This window comes from Zootoca vivipara, chromosome 14, assembly GCF_963506605.1.
Source record: "Zootoca vivipara chromosome 14, rZooViv1.1, whole genome shotgun sequence".
Taxonomy (NCBI): Eukaryota; Metazoa; Chordata; class Lepidosauria; order Squamata; family Lacertidae; genus Zootoca; species Zootoca vivipara.
The window spans coordinates 39,210,447-39,237,237 of NC_083289.1; the positions used below are offsets into that span (position 1 = coordinate 39,210,447).

The 26,791-nt window shown below is 44.1% G+C and overlaps 2 protein-coding genes across 2 annotated transcripts; both read left to right on the forward strand.

The window, feature by feature from the left end:
* Positions 1–1,881: 1,881 nt before the first annotated feature.
* Positions 1,882–7,624, forward strand: LOC132593163 (transmembrane protein 238-like). Its single transcript, XM_060282483.1, has 2 exons — positions 1,882–2,752; positions 6,148–7,624. The coding sequence occupies exon 1, from the start codon at positions 1,939–1,941 to the stop codon at positions 2,674–2,676; it is 738 nt and encodes a 245-aa protein (XP_060138466.1). The 5' UTR covers positions 1,882–1,938; the 3' UTR covers positions 2,677–2,752; positions 6,148–7,624.
* A 2,650-nt stretch (positions 7,625–10,274) lies between these two features.
* On the forward strand, positions 10,275–25,442 carry RRN3 (RRN3 homolog, RNA polymerase I transcription factor). The gene is made up of 18 exons (XM_035131786.2): positions 10,275–10,453; positions 11,361–11,463; positions 11,859–11,915; positions 13,534–13,623; positions 13,717–13,846; positions 13,981–14,037; positions 15,442–15,505; positions 16,605–16,674; positions 17,125–17,223; positions 17,914–17,994; positions 19,133–19,250; positions 20,380–20,510; positions 20,994–21,124; positions 22,636–22,820; positions 23,439–23,547; positions 23,965–24,117; positions 24,796–24,883; positions 25,049–25,442. The coding sequence occupies exons 2-18, from the start codon at positions 11,371–11,373 to the stop codon at positions 25,190–25,192; spliced, it is 1,800 nt and encodes a 599-aa protein (XP_034987677.2). The 5' UTR covers positions 10,275–10,453; positions 11,361–11,370; the 3' UTR covers positions 25,193–25,442.
* Positions 25,443–26,791: the final 1,349 nt, after the last annotated feature.

A 26,791-nucleotide genomic window follows, 5' to 3' on the forward strand; every position in this document is an offset into this window, starting at 1 on the left:
ATACATTTTTGGGCACTACTATAAAAATACAGGATGGACGTATAGACACCACCTTATACAGAAAACCAACTGACCGACAAACATATCTACATGCTTCTAGCTACCATCCCAAACATACCAAACAATCCATCGTATACAGCCAGGCCTTACGTTACAACCGCATCTGTTCCAACTCTACAGACAGAGAATCTCACCTAAGAGATCTACAGCAAACCTTTTTAGAACTAAAATATCCACCTGATGAAGTTAAACAACAGATCAACAGAGCCAGACAGATACCTAGAGAGAACCTGCTGCAAGACAGACCCAAAAAAGAAAATAACAGAACACCACTAGTCATCACATACAGCTCCCAAGCTAAAACAGTACAACGCATCATCAGAGATCTACAGCCTCTCCTGGACAATGACCGCTCCCTTTCTCAAGCTCTGGGAGGAAGACCTTTCATTGCCTACAGACAGCCACCCAATCTTAAACAACTCCTCACCCACAATAATACAACCACCAGACTTAACATGGACACTGGTACCAGAGCCTGCAATAAACCCAGATGCCAACTTTGCTGCCACATACACCCAGACAACACCATTACTGGCCCCAACAACATCCAACATACCATCTCAGGACTATTTAATTGCTCATCCTCTAACATTGTGTATGCCATCAAATGCCAACAGTGCCCTTCAGCTCTCTATATTGGACAAACAGGCCAAACCCTACGCCAAAGGATAAATGGACATAAATCTGACATCAGGAACCAGAAGACAGAAAAACCAGTAGGAGAACACTTCAATCTCCCAGGACATTCTATACAAGATCTCAAAGTAGCTGTCTTACTACAAAAGAATTTCAGAAATAGACTGGAAAGAGAAGTTGCTGAATTGCAACTTATCACCAAGCTCAAAACCATGGAGGGACCTGGTTTGAACAGAGATATCGGGTTCTTATCTCATTATACATGATAAGCGATCTTCAGCCATCTCAACCCTTGCTTTTTCATGCAAAACCATTTGCAGTCGTTTGCGGTCATCAACAGCTATCAGTCAGTCAATCACCCATTTCCACCACCCTTCTGAGTGATCCCCCCTCCCCATCCCCACCCCTCCCCACCCCTTCTCTACATAAGTGCCTGGAAACTTCCATTTCACTGTATCTGAAGAAGTGTGCATGCACACGAAAGCTCATACCAAAATAAAAACTTAGTTGGTCTTTAAGGTGCTACTGAAGGAATTTTTTTATTTTACTTAGAATAAGGGAGTTTCCCTCAAAAAAAGGGAGGGTTGACAGCTATGCATACAACAACAGTGTTTTGTGTTGTGTAGGCTCCTATGATTTAAGTACTGTAATGGCCCCCGCCTGCTCCCTAAAATATCACTGGTTTGCTCATTTCTATATATAGGGTGCCTACATTCTGCATGTGCAAATGGCTTTAGATACCTACGGTATTAGCTCCATAAATTACCATATAGCATGTATTCAACACACACACAAAAACAGCAACAATTTGTAAGTTGAATGACAAAGGACAGCTGGACTTATAAAGAGCCCCATTACCTTCAGTAACTTAGGGGCTCATCAAACCTAAATCCGGCCTTGCCCCGTGTCATGCTCAATCCCACAACCCTTGAGACCACGAGTGTCATACTCCACCGACTGAGTTATCCCTGGGCTGCGTTTTGAACAAACACACACGAGTGTGATGCTTTCTCTCCTTTGGGTTGGTTAGGAAAAGAGATGGAGAACCGCCTGAGGCGTCTGGGAAGAAGAGTCCGCGAGGGGACGGACACCTGTCCCGGTGGTGGTGGTGGAAGGGACGCGCGCGCCGCCTCAAGGTGCGCGCGACCCCTCCCACCCCGCCCCGCCAGGTGCGAGGAGGAGGAGGGCGTGTCCTCCTCCCCGTCCCTCAGGTAAGGCGGGATTCTCTCCTGCTCGCCCAGCATGGCTGTGGCGCTGGGGAAGGCGCCGCCGGCGCCGGCGCCTCAGGCGGGGAGCTTGCCCCCCTCAGGGGCGGCAGGTGTGGCCTCAGGTGCGCAGGGCGGGCCGGCCGCGGCGCTGCAGGTGCCCGTGCTCCAGGTGCCTGGCGCCGTCGCCTCGGACGGGCGGCTCTCGCTTTGGTCCAGCGCCGTCTCCTTGTCGAACGCCATCAGCTCCCCTCCGGAGTCGGCCACCTCTCTCCCCGCCGCGTCGGCGCGGCCCATGGCCTCGCTGGGCGGGGGGCTGGGCCGGTGCGCGGGCGCCTTCTGGATGGCGCTGCTCTTCGACGCGGTGGGCCTGGCCTTCCTCCTGGTGGGCGTCTTCGTCGACGTCTTCTTCGCCGACCTGCTCATCTACGGCGGCGGCGTGGCCATCTTCTTCAGCCTCCTCTGGTGGGTCTTCTGGTACGTGGGCAACCTGGAGGTGCCCGCCGCCGAGCTGCAGGACGACGTGGGGCTCCGGCGCCACTCGCTCAAGAAGAAGGCGGCGTCCCCCGGGGCGCCCCGAGGCCAAGGCCTGGTCCGGCTCGTCAGGAACCTCAGCATGCGCTTCTCGGGGTCCTTCGCCACCTTCCACCGGTCCCCCGAGTGCCAGCCGGGCTCCGTCAGGAGGGCTCACTTCGCCGACACCCCGTCGATGTCGGCGGCCACGACGTCGGGGGCCGCGTCGGTCTCCAGCACGTTGGAGCTGCAGGCGGCTTGAGGAGGAGGAGGAGGAGGAGGAGGAGGAAGCAGGCGAGGCGAGGCGAGGCCGGACGGCGAGGCCCGGGAGCCAGGAGGTGGGTGCCGTGCCGTGGGATGAAGGAGGACGCGCCGCCCGACGGGCCCGCAGGACCCCACTCGCTCATGGCAGCTGCATGATCATTCTCATCATTATTAGGATAAGTGTGTCTTGCCTCGCCTCCTCCAACTCCCTGACTTAATTCATTCCTATATTGCCTTTCCAGCCCCAAGGAGCTCAAAGTGGGTGAGGGCAGACCAATAAAAAATTTAGTTGGTCTCTAAGGTGCTACTGGAGGGATGGTTTTGATACTGCCCCCCCCCCCCCCGCGCCAGGTAAATAACTAAAAATAATAATACTTGGAACTTGTAGAAAGTTTTTTTTTCCACCAAGCACTTGGGGTCAAAAGAAAGTAATTTAAAACCACTGTTGTTGAGACATTTCCGAATCTTCTATCTAGATAGACGGAGGATGGTGGCAGGTGGGTGTCCCCCCTCCCCGCCTCAACATAAATCCTGGCTATGCCCATGTGTATGGTACTCCTGCAGGGTATCAGGGATGGTTTTATTTACAGGTAGGTACCCGTGTTGGTCTGTCGTAGTCGAAACAAAATTAGAAAATTCCTTCCAGTAGATTACCTTAGAGACCAACTAAGTTTGTCATTGGTATGAGCTTTTGTGTGCATGCACACTTGGTATCTGAAGAAGTGTGCATGCACATGAAAGCTCATACCAATAACAAATTTAGTTGGTCTCTAAGGTGCTACTGGAGGGATGGTTTTGATACTGTGATTGTGTGCCACTTTGTAAAGAGGTTTTTTTCCTCCTGAAAAGTGAGTTACAATATTTTACTAACTTTTACTCAGAGAAGATCCATTGAAATTAATAGATCCACATTAGTCATGTTCATTAATCTCAGTGGGTCTTCTAAGAGGAGGAATAACATTGAATACAACCCCGAGTACATCATTGTCCTCGCAGCAACCCTGTAAAGTAGGTTAGGCTGAGCACTGCTGCTGTTAGGTAACCTGTTAAGCCAAACCGTGGCTTTGCTCTTCCCCAGTCTCTCTGACTGATACTTGGCTTAGCATGTTGTCTGAACCAGAGCTCTAGGATCTGTAACCAACAATGAACCCTGGTTACATGTCACTTGTTTCAAAACAAGGCGGTAAATGGGCCAAGGGTGCTCTGTGAGAGCTTAATGGCTGAGTGGAGGATTTGAACTGGCATCACCCTAGTCCTAGTTTCGCACTCTAACTGTTATACTACACTGGCTCTCAGATTTCAAACAAGGGAAAAATCTGCTTTGGTGCTGCTAACACAGCAGTTTGACTTCACCCCCAGAGACTCCGTTGTCTCTCGAGACAGACGGATGCCAACAAGTATAACTTAGGTCAGTACTTTGTACCTGACTGCCGCCTCCTCCTGCTGATGGTTTGATTACTGTACTTGCTTATCTTAAAGATGAGTAATAATTCATAGTTCGTTATGAAAATGTATACATTATTTCCTTCAAACCTCAAATATTTAAGTAAAGTTGTAGGGTTTTTCCTCTTTTCTGATCCAAATAGTTGTATTGAAAAGGAAAACAAATAATTTTGGCACTTCCCAATGCTCCTTATCTGGGAACAATGGCAAATTTTATCACTGTGTTAAATCTTTACAGACTTGTATTTATGTGAGGCAGTTGTTCAAGTGGGAGATACTACAGTCATACCTCGGTTTAAGTATGCCTCGGTTTGAGTATTTTCAGTTTAAGTACTCCGTGGACCCGTCTGGAACGGGTTAATCCACTTTCCATTACTTTCAATAGGAAAGTTCGCTTCAGGTTAAGTACGCTTCAGGTTAAGTAGAGACTTCCGGAACCAATTGTGTTTGTAAACCGAGGTACCACTGTATATGGATGATCAGTACACTATCAATATGCTAGACTGTAACTTCTAACTCAAATAGCAGTAATGACTCCAAATTGATGTTGGAGCTTGCTTGGGGCTAAATAACGAAACTGAAACTGAATCCAGATTTATTTATTTATTTAGATCAGATAGAAATGTTAATGCTACATAGGGATGGGGGGCACATAGTCAAGGAGATCTACCTCTTCTAGTGTGGAATTGACTTCTGGAAGGATTAAACTTTCTGTTGGGAATACTCCTTGAACTGGACTTCCTCTGGATACTCTGATCATGGTGTAGAGTGCTTTTGCCAGGCTTTTCCTGAGCACAGGGACTGTGCCACTCGATTCCTTGGCAACCCCTTGGATCAGTTATTGCAGCATTCTATTCACAAGGCTGCTGCTGAAAATAACTTGGGAAACTGCTACTGGTGTCAGAAGAATGCACCTGATTGGCTTTTAGTGGGTGTAGGACCTAATGTTACACCAGTACTCATCAGACTGGTTGACTATAAGCTTCTGGATACTAGCTGGATACATTTCTAAATCAGGGATGGGGAAGCTGTCACCTTCCAGATGTTGGGAGCCTCCTCCTTCACACATAGTCAGCATGGCCAGTGGCTGGGAATGACAAGAGTTGGAGTCCAACTGCATCTGGGGGTGCCAAAGGTTCCCCATTTCCTGTGGTTTGAGCAAAACGGTCCTGTTCCAGACCCCTCACGTTTGTGAGGTTAAACATGGGGTAGCATGATGCAGAGAGTTCTCTGATGTTTCCACACCTATGGTGCCTTCTTCATACCTGTTTTTAAGAGGGCAGTCAAGTCTTTATTTCAAAAGACCTTTGATTTGTGCGGGAGTTTCTTTGTTTTTAAGTTTGCTTCTTGGTTTTCTTTTTAGAATTGCATCATGGAGATCAGAAGCAGCTTTAGTCAGCATTGGCAATGGTCTAATGCAGAACATCAGGGTATAAGGGAATTCACACAAGATAGAGGAAGAGAGGGAAGGAGTGAGTGATTGCATAATTTCCCACTTCTACAACCAGAGTTAATTGCATCTGTACCACTCTAAATATGCAAGTACAATACAGAACACAAACTTACTTTCATCCTATAATTAATTTGATTTTTTTTATACCAATGCGCTGAAACTATTGACTTAATGAGTTTTGTGAAAAGTAGTCCTCTAAGAATAGTAGCTTTTTAATCAAAGAACAGTTCTCACTGTTAGATAAGCTCTAAAAGAAAGTGATCAGGTTGAATGGGATTGGATACACATGCTGAAAGATTTGAGATATGGAAGAGTTGGCTTACTGATGTTCTAAGAATAGCATCACTATTAGTATTATAAGAAATACTTAAGTTACAAGGAATGGTAAAAATGTACAATACATTGATCTGAGTCTGACAGTGTAATCAGACTTAATTAAGATGCTTTGAAGACTCTTCAGGGCATATTTTGTTGATTCCATAATTGTTTTTCTTGGTAGGAAATATTTTTCCATATTTTCAAAAAGGCTGATACTTAAAATCTTTTATTTACATTGTTTGTTTTTCCTTTCAGGAATTATCAAAGACTGTTACTTACTATTACTGTGAGTTATGATGAAAAACAAATGTGAACATCATCTTAGTCACCAGATGCTGGAAAAACTACATAGAACCATCTGTGAACTCTTTGGAATCTGCACTGTGTTATGAAACCACATTTCTGCCAAATATTTATGCTTCAGATTTCTGCTGGAAAGCAGCATTGCCTATATCTTAAGCAGTGTAAAATGATCTATATTCAGTTATTCAACTTAATAATTACTTGGGGGCAACAGGATTTATATTTTTTAAAATGTTTCCATAAACTGAATAGCACTCCTACTTTTAAAACAAGGGCATTGATCCTCAAACAGTAAATGTGTGCTACCGACTAAAACTTTTATGTATTCACAGGACTAAGATCTTGGCGAAGTAGTTTTGACACCCTGAATGCAGGGTTTAGATGTCCTCAAAAGTGCCTTAAACGCATGACATGTCTTATTTATATGAATGCTCTTAAGATCCATTGGTGAAGAGAGCTTTATGAATGATTGTTGAAGTGGGTTGGATCCCAAGACTTAAGTTGTCTGAACTTGGGTCAAGTTGTTTGAACTTGGGTCTCTTTGAAATCAATAGGTGATATCCAACTAAGGTATACTCAGAGTAGAACCATTGAAATCAATGGGCAAGTGGTTTAGTCCATTGATTTCAGTGGGACTGCTCTGAATATGACTGACATTGGATCTACCCAATGGGACTTGTCTTACTGCTTTTTAGTGGGACCTAAGTTGGGTGAACTTAAGTTTGGATCCATGCTGGTCATTTTGTGGATTTTTATACTGTAAAATGTACTGAATGAAATGTCCAGTCTTCCAAATTCTCAGGTCCCCCACCCTTTTTTTATTGGCTTGGAATTAGAAATGTTGCATCTTAGAGGAACAATAGAAATGCACTAGATTCTACTACAATGTGAAATAGGTGAAACTTGGCCATTGATTTTTTTTAAATAATAATTATTCTAGAAATGTTTCTAAAGAATGCTGGTATGACAAAGGCAACTGGAAGGTCTACTGTTTGTACCTACCTCATTAAATAAAGTTTTGCCACCTTGATTCAATACTGCTACTGGCAAAATTGTTGTTAATTAAAATGGTTGTCTTTCTTTGTGATTCTGCTTTACATTTGAATTTATAGAATGAAGGAACAGGTAGAGATTATTTTAAACAAGCAGAAAAGTAGATATTGTGTCAAACAAGAATCTGGCATTCCATTACTAAAAATATACTTTTACTAGCTTTTTAGGTTTCCCTTTTCCACCTACTTCTGCTCACTTGCCTATTCATAGATTCTGGGGCCACATTCCTAAGTACCACAAACTTACTTGTGCACAACAGAGCTAAAGCATTGCATAACAAAACATTTTCAAAACTTGGGAGGGGGGCATGTTGAGCTTGTGTCTCTGTGTACAAGATTTCGTTAGCAGACACACTGGAAATATGCTTGCTTCATACACACACGCCTTTTCTTCCTAGGATCATACATTTGTGGGGGGGACTTGTTTTTTTTAGTTTGAGAAGGTGGATTTCTACAGTCTCTACCCCACAATCCCCTTCAAGTCAATTCCCGTCTTTGGCATGTTTGATGTTATCTATGTCCATCCAGGTTTCATTTGACCCCCTATGCCTGAAAGTCATAGCATGTAGCAATATCTTGGTCTGTCTTCAATTCCTTGCTGTACAGATGCTCAAATTCAGCACCTATGTGACGCTATAATTTGGCAGCCCCTGCCTCTCACGCTGCATTCTACAGCATTGTTGTGGTGCCCCCTGCTGTGCAGCACCCAGTGTGGCTGCAGCAGTCGCGCCACCCGAAAACAGTCTCTGTTCATCGTAACCTCAGCCCACATATTGGTGGGTGCAGTTCAGCAGTGTTTTGTCTGTTTGGTTGGTTATTAAAAATGTGTACACTACTGATACCAGGGAAAAGCACACCATAACCTTGGGGGTGGGGCATCTCTAAGCCCAATAGCTGCATTCCCTAGTAGTCAACATTCCAGGGACCATGTTCTTTTGGTGGGTGAGGCTAGAGGCAGAGTACTCCATCGCACCTAAGAGCAGCAGGCAAGCTTAAAAGACACAGGGTCAAGTTCTCCCTTTTTTTAAGGGAAATTCCCTTATGCCGAAAAGGCTTCCTCGCGAGAAAAGGGAAAACTTGACAGCTAGGCACAGGGTGCACCACATGGCTCATACAACTTTTGTCTTATCTTTGCCCCATAGCATCCACCTGTGGTGGTTGCCTCATTTTGCCTAATGGTAGGGCCAGCCATTGTTTGACCAGTGAGTGAAGATTCGAACCTGGGTCTCCTCAGTACAGCACTTTAGCTACTGTCTTACAATGGTTTCACATGAAATTGTATGTGAAGCATGGTCAAAATTCCCCTTCATTTTCATTTGGCTTTGAAGAGGGCAGAATGGGACCATGGCCACATGCACACCATATATTTAACAGCACATGGCTTCCCCCAGAGGAATACTGGCAACCATATTTTACCCTCACAGAGCTACAATTGTTGTTTAGTCATTTAGTCGTGTTCGACTCTTCGTGACCCTATGGACTAGAGCCAGGCACTCCTGTCTTCCACTGCCTCCCGCAGTTTGGTCAAACTCATGTTCATGGCTTCAAGAACACTGTCCAACCATCTCGTCCTCTGTCGTCCCCTTCTTGTGCCCTCAATCTTTCCCAACATCAGGGGCTTTTCCAGGGAGTCTTCTCTTCTCATGAGGTGGCCAAAGTATTGGAGCCTCAGCTTCAGGATCTGTCCTTCCAGTGAGCACTCAGGGCTGATTTCCTTCAGAATGGATGTTTGATTTTATTGCAGTCCATGGGACTCTCAAGAGCTGCAATTACCTGCACCCTTAGCAAACTACAGTTCTCAGGATTCTTTGAGGGAAGTCATGTGCATGGTGTGCACGCAGCCCGTGTAAGGGGAACCATTCATGATCACGTCCTTTAAGACAGACAGAAACAAGAGCCTTTACTTGTGGTTCCTGCCATGTTCAGCCCAAAACCTAACTGAAAAATAAACCCCAAAACGTAACAAAAATTAAATTGTAAAAAAGTATTGAAGCCTCTCCAGCTTCAAATACTGTCTTTTTTTTACAAACTTACAATTTTTGGATAATTAAGAATTCAATCCTATGCATACCTGTTCAGAAGTGTGCCCCCTTTGAGTATAAATTGACAAAGAGATCACGTGGGAATCATGCATTGGATGTGTGCTGCCACACACAGTTCCAAAATAGGCAGGGATCTATTATTAGGCTAAGGATGAAATCCTAGATCTCAGCAGCAAGTAGACATGCATATGATGCAGAACTGCACTGCACTTATTTGTATTTCATTATTTCATCCCTACGAGATCACCTTACTTACCCCATGCTGATGGGCAGAATTGGCACTTTTACAGGAGCCAGATAATACCTGTCCCTCATTTGCAATAACTTGCTCGTCTAGTGTGGCAGCGCCTACACTTTGGAACTCCCTGCCGTTTTATCTTTTGTAAACTGCTTTGAGTTTTTTTATACCACCAAAGTGCTATATCAGTTTTACGGAACAAACAAATCCTTCCATTCACATCCCACCTTTTTTTCCCTCCCTCGCAGAAGAGTTCCAGGTGGCGAACAACGCTTCTCCCTCCATCTCCGTTTTTTCAAAATAAAAAAGTACTTTTATTAATTCTTTTAAAATGATTTTTATCACATACATATCGACAGATCTCCACGCGTATAATAAACCAGAGTGGTTTTTTGGTTTGGGGGCGGGGGGGGGAAACCAGAACATGTTCCTGCGATTTAGTCCAGAATTTTGCCCCCTCTCCCATTTGAATCCTCACACAACAACCCTGTGAGGCAGATGATCAAGCGGAGAGGGAACGTCACCCGGCGGGGAATTCGAACCCCGGTCTTAGTCCGCCGGTCTAAACCACCACGGACCATTACCGTATTACTAGATACTGTGGCGCCTACTTTCCAGCCGCTCCAGGACGAAGAGCCAGAAGTGCCGATGCGCCGGCCCTTCGGTCGTGCGGGTGGTGGCCCTTTAAACAGCGGAAGGCCCGCCCCTCGCCGACCCGGAAATCGTCTCTTGTTTCACTTCCGGGGACGTCAGAGGGAGAGTTCTGCGCTGGCTGTGCTGCGTGGGAAAGACTCGCGTCTCTTGGGCTGCGCGCACGAGGAGGATGGAAAGGGAAGAAGCGGCGGCTTCGTGGGGAAAGGAAGAACGGCGACACCGCGGGCTGGGCGGCAGGCGGAGGCCCTGAGTCAGGCCTCGTCGAAGCGCAGGTGAGGGTGAGGTGGAGGCTGCGAGGGTGGGATGGAGGTGCACAAGGACTTCTGCTGCTGACGCAGTGAAAAGTTTCTCCTGCCTCCTAAATCTACTTTTAAGTGGGATCCCCTAGGACAGATTTGGGGGCGTGGGGAGGGATGTCCCAGTGGAAATGCTCACGCTGATGGACCTCCGAAGAATCATGGAATTGTTGCAAGGGAGCCCGAGGGTCATCTAGTCCAACCCCTTGCAATGCAGGGATCTCAACTAAAGCATCCTTGACAGGTAACCATCTAACATCTGCTTAAGACCCTTTAAGGAAGAAGAGTCCACCTCCTTCTAAGGGAGTCTGTTCCACTGTCCCAACAGCTTTTGCTGTCATAAAGTTCTTCCAGATGTTTTCTGTAACTTGAATCCTGTCCTCCAGAGCAGGAGAAAACAAGCTTGCTCCATCTTCCATGGGACAGTCTTTTAGATACTGTATTTGAAGATGGCTGTCGTATCTATCCCTCAGTCTCCTCTTTACCAAGCTAAACACACCCAATTCCCTCAACTGTTCCTTAAAAGACTGCGATGGCAGTGACAGGCCTTCACTAACTCTGGGAGCTTAAATGGTCAAGAGGATATGTGAACCTATCCTGACACTCTTTAACTGTAAACAGGGGAGGGTCATGCACATCACCACCTTGAGATCCTTGGAGGAATGGTTTAATATAAATGTAATCAATCAATCAATGCCGCTTTAATTCTCTTTGGAGAGAATTAAGTGGGATATCAGCATAAGGAATGAATTAAAATTTTAATGCAACCCTTGTTTGTATGAATTTTAACACACACACAAGCATTCATTCCTTATTGGTTTCTCTCTCACACACTTTCAAGCACTGGCTTACTGTGTTCATTCATATGTTTTATTCTGCCTAGGACTGCTGACATGTTGGCTGCAGATGAGTTCCTAAGTTCTCCACCAAGGAAAACAGTCAGATTTGGTGGGATGTTGACTGACATCCTTCTAAAATACCAAAAGGTAGTATGGTTATCTGTCTCATCTTTTGTATTTTCTGACTGTATTGAAAGGGTTTTTGAAAATGAAAAATGCAAGTTTAGCCTTAAGAGATTGTCTTGTAGCTGTATACTCCCACTGTCTCTGGCAATATCTTAGTTATTTTCACCAAAAGAAGTGAAAGGAAAACAAGATATAGTCACTAAATCTGAAAAAACGGTTTTGGGGAGTTACAGTAAAGTTATTAACATATGTTGCAGAGAGAGAGAAAAGAACATATATTAACTGCTTTTATGCTTTGAAACAGTACTACTGTATGCCCAATGTGTGTCTTTATTTTCAATAGGGATCAAATAAGCTTTGATGCAAGGCTGCATGACTTGTTAGGGTACAACTTAATTCTTGTTTTTGTTTTGAAGGGTGAGACAACTGAATTTGATTTGTTGAAGCATCAGCTGTTAGATTCAGACATAAAAGTAAGGATTTTTTCATCCAAGTATTTCTGTGTTCTGCATGACTTCTTAAATGTAAGAAAAAAACGAACCATTTGTTTGCCATTTATTATTATAACTAGGAAAATCAGTAACAGATCTGACCACAGTTTAGAACATGGCGTGTGATGCTAGACTTGATTTCTACGAAGCCTTACAAGCCCAGAGGCATGGATAAAATCTAAGCTACATAGGAACTTATGGCTTCCCTCTGTCCCTAGCTTACTCCCACCTTTACCCTTGTAATTGTTCTGGCACTAGAGGAATGGAGGGGGGTTGTGCACCATCCTTTTAATGCCTGGCATGCTGCATGTCAGACACAAGGAATGCTGGCTAATGTGGTTTCGTATGTTACCCATTGCTCTTTGAATCTTCGTGTTTGGTGTCAAAGAGGGAAGGGGCAAAAGAGACCATCTATGCTTCCATTGGCAGAGCAGCAACAAAGATAAGGGATGGGGTTGTTGGGGGCTCATTGAGAGAGGGATCAGGCCCTGTTGTGCTTCCAGTGATATTACTGGAGGCACAACAGGGTCTGAAATATGCACACAGCTGGGTTCAAAAGAATTCAGCTATTTCCCCTATTTTTAAGAGCTTGGTTCCAAATCCGACTTAGGGGAAATCGCCCAGTGCCACCAGCAATACTGTATGTCTGTTTTTTTGACTGATGTGAAGGCAATGTTGTTGTGTCTGGCTTCCCTGCCCCCTTTGCCAAATCATTCATGTGAACAGAAATTTAACTTTTAAGTACATTATTTCTAAGTTCAACCACAGTATGTATCTACAAAAAAGAGAGAAAAGAAATATTCACTCAGTTTTTCATTATATAATTTACTACGTATTCCAGAACCAGTAACAAAACAGCAGCTGAAACCTCAGGATCCATTGTAAGTCATTAAATGACGAAAAATCACTAACAAGTCAATAAAAACTCTGGAAAACAGACTTGAGTGTACTTCAAAATCATCACAACTGACAGCATATGGAAGGAGGGGGTTCTGTAATTAAGGAGCCACTGCCCAGAAGGCCCTATCCTTTATCTCCGCAATTGCTTTCATGGGTTCCCAGCCGGTTTCTTTCTGGCCTTGCTCTGGTTGCCATGTTGCTGCCTTTCCCTCCTGGCCTGGCCACTGCCCAACAACAGCCCAATAGGCATCCCACTCCATTCTACCTTTTTTTGCAGGAAAGCCTGCCTGGGAGTGCCTCTGTCTGGCAGCTGCCACCCTAGCCCACTATTCACTATTCACTTGCCTTTCCCACGGGAGAGGTGGGGGGAGGCAAGGGTCATCCGGAGGTGCCGTGGGCACCTTAGCCACACAACTGCTACAGAGTTCCTGGCCTTCCTTCCAGCCTTAGAGCTGGGGAGGGGTTAGGATCACTACATAACTGCATAGATGAACCCTGGACACTCCAGCTTCAAACTAGAGAGGAAGACTGGTCGCTCATCACCCCAGAGGGCAGCATCACACTCCTGGTAATGCCTTTCTGTCAGATTAACTCAGTTTAAAAAAAACATCAAAAATCCCCGTTACTAAGTTTTTTTGTTTTTGTTTTTACACACCTTATAAAGTTCAGACTATTAAAGAGAAATTGGTTCTGTTTGCAGGATGACCAGATTATAAACTGGCTGGGTGAGTTTCGGTCTTCTGTTACACTCTTGACCAAGGAGTTTGAACAACTAGTCAGCATCTTACTGGTAAGAGTGTGCCATTTCTAATGTTTGCTGTACTTGGTCTTGATTCAGTCTGTGCAACGTGCATTCGAACTTTGTGTATGTGTAATTTTGCAGAGGGTGCAGTGGCTGAAAAGGAGCCAGGCTGTGGTGGAAGAGTATTTGGCTTTTCTGAGCAACTTGGTGTCGGCACAGACAATCTACCTTAGGCCATGTCTTGCAATGATTGTCTCGCACTTTGTACCACGTGAGTTTTTCTTTTCTTTTCTTCTGCCTTGTATTGTTTGTTGACCAAGTGGCCATTTTCGTTTGGAACTTAAGTTTGGCAATTAGATTCTCGCGTGAAATGTATAATAATAGAATAATGCTTTTTCCACCTAGCTCGAATAACCATACAAGAGAACAATGTGGACATTTCGGATTCAGATGATGATGAAAGTGAGTAGCCATTTCATATCTAATGGTCAGTCGTGTTAGCACAAAATCTTGGAGAGCTGCTGCCAGTCAGTTTAAGCTGACTCGGTATAAGGCAGCTTCTTGTGTTCCATATTATTTCCATTTTACTACACTGGGGCTTCTAGGGTTAAGGTTAAGGGTGAAATCTAGTTCTTTCTGATATTTGTGGCTTTCCATTGAATGAAACTTGGAGGTTGCACACAGCAGCAGCTATTGATATACTTACAGGTAAAAGGTAAAGGGACCCCTGACCATTAGGTCCAGTTGTGACCGACTGGGGTTGCGGCGCTCATCTCGCGTTATTGGCCGAGGGAGCCGGCGTACAGCTTCCGGGTCATGTGGCTAGCATGACAAAGCCGCTTCTGGCGAACCAGAGCAGCACACAGAAACGCCTTTTACCTTCCTGCTGTAGCGGTACCTATTTATCTACTTGCACTTTGACGTGCTTTCGAACTGCTAGGTTGGCAGGAGCAGGGACTGAGCAACGGGAGCTCACCCGTCGCAGGGATTTGAACTGCCGACCTTCTGATCGGCAAGCCCTAGGCTCTGTGGTTTAACCCACAGTGCCACCCGCATCCCATTGATAGACTTACCTTCCCTGAATTCACCTAATTCGCTTTAAAAGCTCTCTAAGCTAGCAGCTGTTGCCGCTCATTAGCGCTGGGTGATATATCAATACAGTGGCACCTCGAGTTAAGAACTTAATTCATTCTGGAGGTTCGTTCTTAACCTGAAACTGTTCTTAACCTGAGGTACTATTTTGGGGTTAGCAGAGTCTGTAACCTGAAGCGCCTGTAACCTCAAGCGTCTGTAGCCCGATGTACCACTGTATATTGTCCAAAACCAGTTTGAAGTCCATATTATGATTTTGGTTTCATCTTTGACCTGACGATATATCGCAAATCATGATGTGTACTGTATGTGTGCTATGCAAAAATCACAATGTGGGGAAAACCGTGAAGCCAGCCAGTGCCTCTACATAGCTCCATTTTTATTTCAGACATCTTGATATATCGGTATATTATGATGTGTAGCAGGTGAAATATCACAATGATGAAAACCAGTTATCGCCCAGCCCTGCCACTCACATACATTAGATATAAAGTTTAAACCAGGCATAGGCAAACTCGGCCCTCCAGCTGTTTTGGGACTACAACTCCCATCATCCCTGACCACTGGTCCTGTTAGCTAGGGATGATGGGAGTTGTAGTCCCAAAACATCTGGAGGGCCGCGTTTGCCTATGCCTGGTTTAAACAATATAATAGCACCAAATCTATCTACCTTAAGTGGTTAAGGAAGTGCTCACATAAAATCTAACATGGAAAAACTATATAAGAAAAAATTCTGGATTAATGTACATGCTTGATGATGTTCAATTCTTGCAGATGTTACTGAAGGCTTTGACACTTGTCATAGAGCACTGCAAACAATTGCAAAATACGTCCCTTTGTAAGTACACAGTAATTGATTTGGTAAATCTCCTAAGTTAATTCATAGCCCTTTCTACCTGCTAGCTGAAACACAGTCACACATCTTACATAGAAAACAAAAACAAAATCCTTCCAGTAGCACCTTAGAGACCAACTAGGTTTGTCATAGGTATGAGCTTTCGTGTGCATGCACACTTCTTCAGATATCAGGTATCTGAAGAAGTGTGCATGCACACGAAAGCTCATAGCTATGACAAACTTAGTTGGTCTCTAAGGAAGGATTTTTTGTTTTTTTTGTTTCGACTATGTCAGACCAACACGGCTACCTACCTGTAACACATCTTTCATATTAGCTTCAAGTGACAAAGCTACCTAAGTTGATAATATTTTGTAGTTCAAAATAGGTCGGTTCCTCTGTATTATTGTTGTAATCGGTTACGGTATGACATGTGAAAGCTTGTAAGAAAGAGAAGCCTTAATCCTGCGTTTAGGGTGCTACTAAAATATCATCATCATAATTTGTATTTTCAATTAAATTGCTTAATGTATAAAGTGTATTCCCCCCACCATTTCAGTGCATGATTTTAGGTGGAGTATGATTGCGAGTGAACTATCTTGGTAGGAAATAATTTACTCTAGATTAACAACATGTGTGATTATTTTTCCCTGAGGACAGATCTAATTCTCCATCTTGAGTTTCCAATGCGTCTTTTAAAAGACTAAAGACTTTGCATGTCTACACTGTGCTGTTGGGGCCTGTTTCTTATTTTTCCTGATGAACTAGATGTAACTGATTAAAATCAATCAATAAATGAAATTAATAATTTATTTAATAAATGGATTAAATTGTAATTGCTCTACTGAGAGAAAATATGTCCAAATTAGCCCGGTAATCTTCCTTATAGCACTGGTGTGTACTTTTCTTAAGTTGAGTAGCCCCCTATTTATGTTAAGAAATCTGTCTCAAACTTGGGTGGAAAACAGTATTGTGAATCAGTGCCTGTGCCTCTTTTTTATGAGACTTTCATCATTCAAGTCCTGAAATGTTTGCTGAGATCGTTTAATGGGCTGTCCTGTGTTCACACTTATTTTGAAGGTTCTTTACACTTGCATTGCAGGACACCACAGTTTCTCATGCCGGTGCTCATTGACAAATTTCCCTTTGTTAAGAAATCGGAAAGAACCCTGGTAAGTAATCCGCCTTCAGTTTAAAATGGGATTCTCCTTTGTGTGTCTTGCGTCAGTGCTATTGTTAATGACCCTCTTGAAATAAAAGTGGTAGAAGCTGAGTATCCACAGATCTTGATGGTGCAGATACGGGATGAGCATAGAGAACTGTCAGCATGTAGAAGCTTTTTCTATTCCTTCAAGTGTTAATGCCTTCTCTGTCTTTCCATCTCACCAGGGATTTTCTGCTTTTAACTGAGAATATTGGCAGGGATTGAACCTGGAACCTCTTTCATTCAAAACCCACAAGCTTTAGGACTGAGCTGTGGTCCTTTCTAGAAACGCTGCCTTACACAAAAAAAAATTTCCCTGACCCAAACCTACTACTACTCAAATGGTTTTCTATACAAGAAAAACGTTTTGTGTATATGTTTTTTAATTTATCATTTTTGTGGGGGAATTCCATTGCAGCAATGCTACGTGCATAACATGCTACGAATCAGTGGCTATATCCCAACTCTGAGGCATGACATTCTGGAGCTGGTTATTGAAAGGGTATTAAAGATGGATGTAAGTATAGAGAGTTGTTCATAAAAGACTTAATTATTTCACCTTTATTTTGTATTACATTTTAGAAAAAGGAAGGCATAGGCAAACTCGGCCCTCCAGATGTTTTGGGACTACAACTCCCATCATCCCTGACCACTGGTCCTGTTAGCTAGGGATGATGGGAGTTGTAGTCCCAAAACATCTGGAGGGCCGAGTTTGCCTATGCCTGGTCCATACCATCTCCAGGTCAGTGGTTTTTTTTTTTTTAAGTGGACAAAAGAGATGGTTGTATAGATGGTTTTATTAGACTGGCTTTAATTGATAGCCTGCTTTTGACCTGGATGGAAAAGTAAATTATATGGACTGTGTCCAAAGTAGCACTCCATGCACTTGAGATTCCTGCATCGCAGGGGGTTGCACTAGATGACCCTCAGGGTCCCTTCCAACTCTACAATTATATGATTCTTTGAAGGTTCCATCAGCGCAAGGATCTCTGTTTGCACAATGGAGCATTGTCCCCTAAGTGTGCTGTCTTGAGCTCCTTGCAATTAAGGCAGGATATAAATGTGACATTGGGTAATAATTTGATCAAACCCGTTACCTTTTCAGCTGGGGGTGGGATATCTAAGTTTTAAGGATTGTTGTACACCTTCATTTGCATGCATATCAAACACCTTTAGAAATGTTCAGTATCCTTACTCCTTACAACAGGTGAGTGCTCCCAGAAAAGAGATTGAAGCTGCAGAAGAGGAGGAGAGCGAAGGGGCTGCTGAAGAAGGACTTTTTGACATGGCAAGTGTGCTTATTGAGCAGTGCAACAGGTCACATCCGAGCCATACATGCAAAACACATGGTTTCTCTCAAAGAATCCTGGGAACTGTAGTTTACCCCCTCACTGAGCTACAGTTCCCAGCACCCTTAATAAACTATGGATCCCAGGATTCTTTGGGGGAATCCATGTTCTTGATAATACAAACAATACATGATAATACAAATATTGGTAAGAATGTTATATAATGCAACACATCCTATTATATAAGCCTTTCAGTATTCCTACAATATCTCGATAACGAAACCTTTGATATCACAATTATTTTTTGTAGCACTTTCAAAAATATAGGTTGAATGTCAGTCTACTTTTAATAAATGTTCAAATTATCTCTATAAAATCTCAGTATCAAATATTTAAATATTTGCTTATATTTCCTTTATAGCTGGAAACAATATGACCCTGAATATGTTATACCTATTTCATACATAGAGAGAGCTGTGTGTGCGTGCATAGTTGATTGTTGGATTCCATTTACCAGTTTTCTCACAATTTTATAAGGATGTACCACCCTTGTTAACTTTATGAATTCCAGCTTTTCCCATATATTTTTAATTATTTTTTGCTTTCTCAGAACCTGCCTCTGCTTCCATTGTTTAGCAAATAATAGAGCCAGTGTGGTGTAGTGGTTAAGAGCGGTAGACCCATAATCTGGGGAACCGGGTTCGCGTCTCCGCTCCTCCACTGAAGTCTCTCAGCCCCACTCACCTCACAGAGTGTTTGTTGTGGGGGAGGAAGGGAAAGGAGAATGTTAGCCGCTTTGAGACTCCTTCGGATAGTGATAAAGCGGGATATCAAATCCAAACTCTTCTTCTTCATCATCCTTGCTGTAGTTAATATATATAACATCTGTTTTTGATGTTTTCTGAAATTCTCACTACTTTGTGTCTAATGGCTCTGCATTTGCCTGAATTATTCTCATTAACAAGAGAAATAAACCTCCCTTCTGAACAGAAGGCATCCTGTTTTACTTCCCCCTTAATGTTGTTGTTGTTGTTGTTGATGATGATGTACATTTGATACATAAGCTTCTCCACAATGGTGATTTTCCAGACGTTATCAGAGTTCAGTACTCCTTAGTCAGTACTTTTATTTTAATAGGATGAAGATGGAGAAAACCCGGAGAAAAATGAGGTGATGGCTCACCCAGTTGCAGAACGCCTAGACCTCCTGATGATGGTCCTGTTTTCATACGTTAAAGATATCTGCCATGTGAATGGTAATTACCCCTGTACAATGTGCTTAAATTATTTATTTGAGATTAATAGTGAGGAGGCAGCAGAGATTATAGAAATATCTGTGGGACCACCTAGCAGGAGATGCCTGAATACTGTATAGAGCTTCAGGCTTAAAGTGGGCAAGAGGAAGCAAGATAGACCTGTGTGTAGATGTTTGTATTAAGGGCGGGATAAAGTTATGCCAGATGAGATTAGCCATGTGGAGTTTTATCAGTGCCTTTTTAGGCAAAATATTTAAATATTTTTTTAGAGCCGATTGCCACGCTTAGTGACATCGACAAAATCAAACAGCTGCTGTCTAACCTGGCTAAGCCTGTTATGTTCAATACAACTATGTGTGCTGTGAAACCTTCCCAACTCGGGAAAACCGTGAGACCAGCTTTGCGACCTGATATAGATGTATGTTTTTGTGTATTACAGTGGTACCTCTACTTACGAATTTAATGCGTTCCGAACGCACATTTGTAAGTCAAAAAAAATTGTAAGTCGAATCCCATAGGAATGCATTGGGAGAAAAAATTTGTAAGTAGAAGCAACCCTATCTAAAAATTCGTAAGTAGAAAAAATCCTATCTAAACCGCATCCAAGATGGTGGACGGAGCTCTATTCGTAAGTAGAAACATTCGTAAGTAGAAACAAAATTTTAAAAATCCTTCAGTAGCACCTTAAAGACCAACTAAGTTTTTATTTTGGTATGAGCTTTCGTGTGGATGCACACTTCATCAGATACAGTGAAACAGAAGTATCTGATGAAGTGTGCATGCACACAAAAGCTCATACCAAAATAAAAACTTAGTTGGTCTTTAAGGTGCTACTGAAGGATTTTTTTTTATTTTGTTTCGACTCAGACCAACACGGCTACCTACCTGTAATCCGTAAGTAGAGCTATTCGTAAGTAGAGGTACCACTGTACGTATGTTTTGTTACATATTTACTGTCACTGCTTGCTTGCTAAAATTACCTGCTTTTCTTTTGATTGTTTTTTGCTATAACCTGCATTTGGTTGGCCAATAAAATTTTGATTTGAAAAACACTACTGTAAACATGAAAAATAGGCATGCTGTTTCTTGGTACGATGCTGCAGTAACAGAAATGCTTTTTTGTTCTCAGGGAAGCTTGATATTGGCAACACCAAGGATTTGTATCGGGATCTGGTGACAGTGTTCGATAAGCTCATTTTGCCGACCCATGGCTTATGTCACGTGCAGTACATCATGTTCTACCTCTCTAGCTTCAAATTGGTGCGTACAGTTAATTGCCTCTCTTGCTGTGCTTTGCTCCCACTTATTGATGTGGGGAGCCATCCCAGATCCCTTAAATGTGGGGGGGGGGCGCTGCAAAGAACTGTGGCCTAGGCCTTGGGGGTTGGAGCTAAAAGCACCCGCAGTCTTCTTGGTGAGCAAGATCTGAGTAAGGACACTACTTCCAACATATGCAGGCATGTTGATTGCTTTCACTGCCAAAAAGGTCCCTGTTTGCTGGGTATCTCCCCGAAGTCAGGGTGGGGAGCTCTATGGACTTTCAGATGTTACTGGACTCGCATCTCCCATCATCCCTGATCATTGGACATGCTGCCTGGGACTGATGGGAGTTGGAGCCCATCTGGAGGGCTACATGTTCCTCACCCCCTACTCCCAGAAGTAATTGATGCCTGCAAACAAAGAGTCCATGGATTTAGTTTCCACGGCATTTGATGTCTTGCCACATGTGACTCTGTCTTACAGGGAATTGCAGAAGCCTTTGTGGAGCATCTTTGGAAAATGCTTCGTAATCTAAATACTCCAGCCGTGATCAGGCAGGCTGCTGCCAACTACACCGGCAGCTTTTTGGCACGGGCAAAGTTTGTTCCGGTTGTGTAAGTAGCCTACTAACTTCCTTTTTGTAGCTACCAATCTGCTGTGCAAGGCTAGATATGTGGAATCCAGGAGTGCAGTGGAGGAGCTCATGCGATGGAGACTCAGGTGTCATAGGAAGCTGCCTTACGCTGTCAGACCAATGGCCCATTTGGCTCAGTACTGTCTACTCTGACTGGCAGCAGCTGTGCAGGGTTTTGGGCAGGGAACATTCCCAGGCTGACCTGGAGATGCCAGGGATTGAATCTGGGATCTTCTGCATGCAAAGCAGATGCTCTACTACTGAGCTTACATATCTTTCCCAAGGACTAGCTTATCCTGGACTGCTAAGTGTTTCCCATTTTTGGTGTCCCATTCTGCCATGCAGGCAGCTGCCTGGGGCGGTAGAATGCAAAGGATGGGAGATGGAGTGTCCCAGAACATCCTGAGAGCCACAGGCTACCTACCCCTGCCCTAAGTCTCGAATAGTAGAGAGGTCCCCATAACCAAGCTCCTTTTCTGGTGTCTGGTGGTCAAGACTTTGATGTCCACACAAGGAATTTTGTCTTAAGCCCTTCTTCAAGTCATCCCTTGCTCTGACTTGTCTGTGCAAAAGCACGACAAGTCCTCCTGCATCAGGCCAAAAGCCATCTAGTTCAGCATCCTCTTCTCGCTTTGCTCAACCTGTGGGAAGACCCCAGGTGGGACCTGAGCACGACAGCACCCTCCCCACTTGCAATTCCCAAGAGCTGGTCTTCAGAGCTGCCTGTGGCAGTGGAAGGAGAGCATGGCTTGTAGAAATGTAACAATCTTCTCCTTGAGTATGCGGAATCCTCTTTTAAAGTCTGTCCATCGCTACCATCTTATAGGATTGAACTCCTTCAATGATGCACTATGTAAAAGAAGTACTGTATAGTCATACCTCAGGTTACAGATGCTTCAGGTTGCGTCTTTTCAGGTTGTGTCCTGCGCCGAACCCGGAAGTACCTGAACGGGTTACTTCTGGGTTTCAGTGCCCGCGCATGCGCAGAAGCACCGAATTGTGACCCGCGCGTGCGCAGACGTGGCGCTATGGGTTGCGAACGTGCCTCCCGCATGGATCATGTTCGCAACCCGAGCGTCCAATGTACGTACTTCCTTCTATTTGCTATGAATCTTACAACGGATGAGTTCTGGTATTTATGAAAGAGGAAGAAAACTACTTCCCTGCTTTCTCCACTCCAGGTGCATCACTGTATACACCTTAAGCCGTCAGTCTTCATCTGGACTTTCTGTTTGCTCCAATTTCCTTATTGCTCTGCTCTGTAGCTGGAGTCCTTTCGGCCAATTTCCAAATACTGGTTTTGTTTTGCAAAAAGATGGAACGCTTTTGGCATGCCCAGATGCATTTTTGGCTTTGTGACCAAGCCTGAACTGCTAACAGGAATGTAGTTGCCTCGTCGCACCTTGTCCCAAATGGTAGCTACCGACTCACTTGTGAAATGTAGAACAACTGCCCTTCATTAGGTTCTCTCTCCTTTTGGTCCCATTGCAGTACAGTGAAAGCCTGCCTGGACTTGCTGGTCAACTGGCTCCACGTGTACATCGACAACCAGGGCACAGGGGCGAAAGCCTTTTGCGACGTCACTCTTCACGGGCCCTTTTATGCCACCTGCCAGGCTGTGTTCTACGTGGTCATATTTCGTCACAAGCAAATAGTGGACGGAAACCTAAAGAAAGGTGTGTATATGGGAAAAACAGCTCAGGGAGAATTTGGCAGTTTAATTGTTGAATGGCTCACAGCGAGAAGCAGCTGCGTGGGTGGGGACTGTTCTCCTTGGTACTTGGGCACATCTTTGGAGTCCTCAGTTTGGGAGCCATGAATAAGTTTACAGAGCAGAACAAATACTGGGTGGAAGAGCATTCAGACTGGAGTTAATTCAATTGAATTAGGAGGGCCATAACTCAGTGGTAGAGCATCTCCAAGTAGGGCTGAGACCCTGAAGAGCTACTGGCCACCTGTGGAGAATACTGAGTAATGGTCCCCCTTGGCATGACAGCTGTGCCCTTAACTTTCCTTTGACCCACCAGATAACACCATCTTCGTCAGAGTCCGTTTTAGACATTCCTATCCGATGCATTTAGTAGCATGCACCCTTTATGTTTTATCTGCCAGGAAGCCAGGCCTGACCGTGCCTTCTTTTTGCATGTGTGCAGCTTTTAGTAACACACACTTTTCTCCTGTAGCATTCAAAGCGGCGCCGAGCCTCATGCGCATTGTGAAAAATGCATACTGCCCAAACAGCTTTCGCTTTCCCACCCAAGCGCTAAATGTTCTTTGCTCGTTTTGTTTTGAAGGTTTGGCCTTCCTGCAGAGCTTAAACCTCGAACGCATTGTGATGTGCCAGCTAAACCCCCTGAAGGTCTGCTTGCCTTCCATTGTGAATTTTTTTGCTGCCATTACCAGGTAAGTGTCTTTTTTTTATTAAAAAAAACTTTCTTGAATATTGTTAATTGAATACAGAAATATAGATGACAAAATATATTTCTGTCTTCTAATAATAGGCCCTTGCAGGTGTGTGCTCTGCCTGTTTGGACGGTGCTTGTAGGTTGGAAGGCCAAATTGTGACAGTAATTTCAACCCCCTGTCCAGCATGTCAGCTATGCAAACCCCACTGCCTTTCCAGGGTGCTCCCAATACACGTAATTTTAGTTACGCATTGTGGGAGTTGCCTGTACTGGGAGGGGAGAAGCAAGACGTGATTGGGTCCCACCTGAGCCGATAGAAAGGGTCTTAGCTGTTTTTGATGTGCTCGTATTAGTTTTTGTGGTCGCATCTCTCCTCAAAAGAAGCTTCAGGCCAGCCATTTTCGCTCTCTTCCAGGAAATACCAAATCGCATTTTGTGACACCATCATCGAGAGGAACAGGCGGCAAGTTTTGCCAGTTGTAAGAAGCAGCTGTGGGGGTGACTCTGTTGAGACTTGCACAAACCCCCTTGACAGCTATTTCCCGTTTGACCCTTATATTCTCAAAAGGTATCTAATTCCAGACATCAGCGAACCTTTTTTTTTTTTTTACTTAATTATTATGGAAAGAGCCTGTTCGGCACTTCCAAGCAAAGCACTCATCGCTTTCAGCTCAGGTTTACAGGCTGTATTTTGCTTTTTGTTTCCCATTACAAGTTCTTGATGCAGTAGTGTTGTGGCAACCCGGGTGGGGAGGAACTGTGTCATGTCAACCTTGGGCAGCACCAGCATAGGATTTTTTTTGGGGGGGGGGTTTCCTTGCTCAGTACCAAGTGCACTGTTTGTGGGGTTCTCATTTCCTCTTGGTGTTTGTTCAGTTTTTTACTTTTGAAACCCCTGAGCTTTATGCCTCCCCTCTTGTTCATACAAAGTGTTGTTTTGGCTGCTCAAACTGAGTTTGCTATTGGCACGTAGGATGGTTTCATTATTAACATTTCCATGTCATTTTAAGCCAGAGTGGAGGATAAGTCTAGGAAACATTGGCATGGCCATCTGGCCTCAGAGCTAGGCAATTGGGGGAAGACTTTTTCCTGTATGGAATGGCCATTAAAACTGACTTTGCCCTATTGCAGTGGGGGAACTAACCCATTGAAGGATAGCCTCTTCCACTGTAGGGGAATCTGGATGGCACTGGAATAAAGCACATGTATCTACTTCCTTCTCTCCTTATATTATGCCTTTTTGCAGATCAAAGAACATAATCAACCCATTATATCAGTTTTGGGAAGAGGAGTGTTCTGAAGACCTCATAGAGGCTACAGACCCCATTAATGAGGTGAGCAATTTTATTCAAACGCCACCTTTAATTCTGATGGGATGCCTTGCCTTGGAGTATGTTTGTTCCTGTGTTTTTTTTGGTCTGGTATAAAATCCTGAGTCTAGATAGTGGAGTGAAAAAACAAATTAAGTACTTTGATTTCCTTTTTGTGTGTGCGTGCAGTGCAAAGGTGAAGAGGAAGATGACTTTCTGAAAGGTGAAACTCCTCAAAATGATGGCATGAGTGGATTGACACCAGGCTCCTTTGACTCTACACTTCAGAGTTCAGAAAACTGCATAGGGTCACTGCCAGTTCCGTCGCTATAGATGCTGCTGTGACCTTCCAAGAGTATATACAGTCGTCAAGGCAATCGTTCTGACAGAGACCCTTTTGATTTTTTTGCACAGTTCCTAAACCGATTTCATGGAACAATACTGAAAGCAAAAGTGTGTGAATACTTTCAACTGGGGTGTGTTCACTTCATTTTGTAAGCTGTATGAGTTTTAACAATTTCCATTTTGATTTGCAATGGCTCATCTAATGTATTAAATATACTAAAGACTATGATTCAGAGAAGTGTGTTGCTAGTTCTTGGATGCCCAGCCAAGCTTTTGACTGTGTCCTGCGCCAGCAGCAAAGAGCGCCATTCAAAGTTCTGGAACTAAGCAGCATTTGCCAAAGCGTGGAAAATTTAATACAGAAACTGATGCTTTTTTATATTGAGTCAGACCATCCAGCTGAGTCTTGTCTACACTGAGTGTAGTAAGAGTTTTCCAGGGTTTCCAGCAGTCTTCCCAGCCCAACCCGGAGATGCTGAGGGTTGATCCTGCAACCTGTATGCAAGGCTACTGCTCTAGCCCTTTCCAATTACGAGCCAAAGATTACACTTCTGTACTTTTTGTTTGCATGTGCAGATAATCCTCAATCCCCAAGTCAGATGGATCTTGCCAGTACTAAGTTCTGGCATCTCTCAGGTGGGCACCATTGCCATTAAAAGAGAACAAGGGAGGCATTCGTGGAGAGTTCCAGCACCTTTCTCTCTAGAAAACTAGCACTGCCCAAAGTTATAGGTTCACCATGGATTATATGGCAACCATGCATGGTTCCATTTCCAAGTTTCGTTGATAGGCTGGATCTGGATTCCATATTGTGCTAGGGGTATGTTTCATGTGTAAGGATAGCCGGGTGCAAATGTTATGCACAAAGGCATGTACATAGCACATTGGACCCCCAAACCCCTCCAACTTACTTTTGGGTTCAGGTCCAGGGACCTTGTGTGCAAAGTCTGGAATCCCTGGACCTGCAAGGTGGAAGGCTGCTTATCCACCTCGGGGGAGCAGGCATGAGGGTTCTGGGAGCTTCCCAGAGTCATCCTACCTCCTTTCCAGAGCCTGGTAAACAAGAAAGCCCACTGGGTGCATGGGGGGGGGAATAAATGCCAAGCCAGGAATGGTAGATTTCCTCCACTCTCCCATTTATTTATTTTTAACCCAACCCCACCCACCCCCAAAACCCACATCCGGTTGCAACTGTGTATGTAAAGGGAGTTAATGTTGCGGGTCTACTATATAGTTCAACTGGGATTTTTTCTTTAAAAAAGCAGAATGTAGGTCGAGATGACGGGGATGAAAATGCTCACCCCATGATGCCTATGGCAGCCCTTCCTAATGCTGGGCTTTTTGGTCCTAGCAGCCCCCTTCCCCACACTATAGCCCTCCCCTTCAGGCTCCCAAACCCAACATTCTTGTTAATTGCTATGGCCCACCACTTCCAATTCTTAATCCATTTCTTTCTCAGATTTACAGATTACATAATTCCAATTTATTAAACTTGCACAGTTAAGCAGGCAGATAAGTCATATACATGATAAAGTCACACTTCCTGGGACTGTAGATACTCCGAACAGCAGCAGCAGCCGCCCCTTG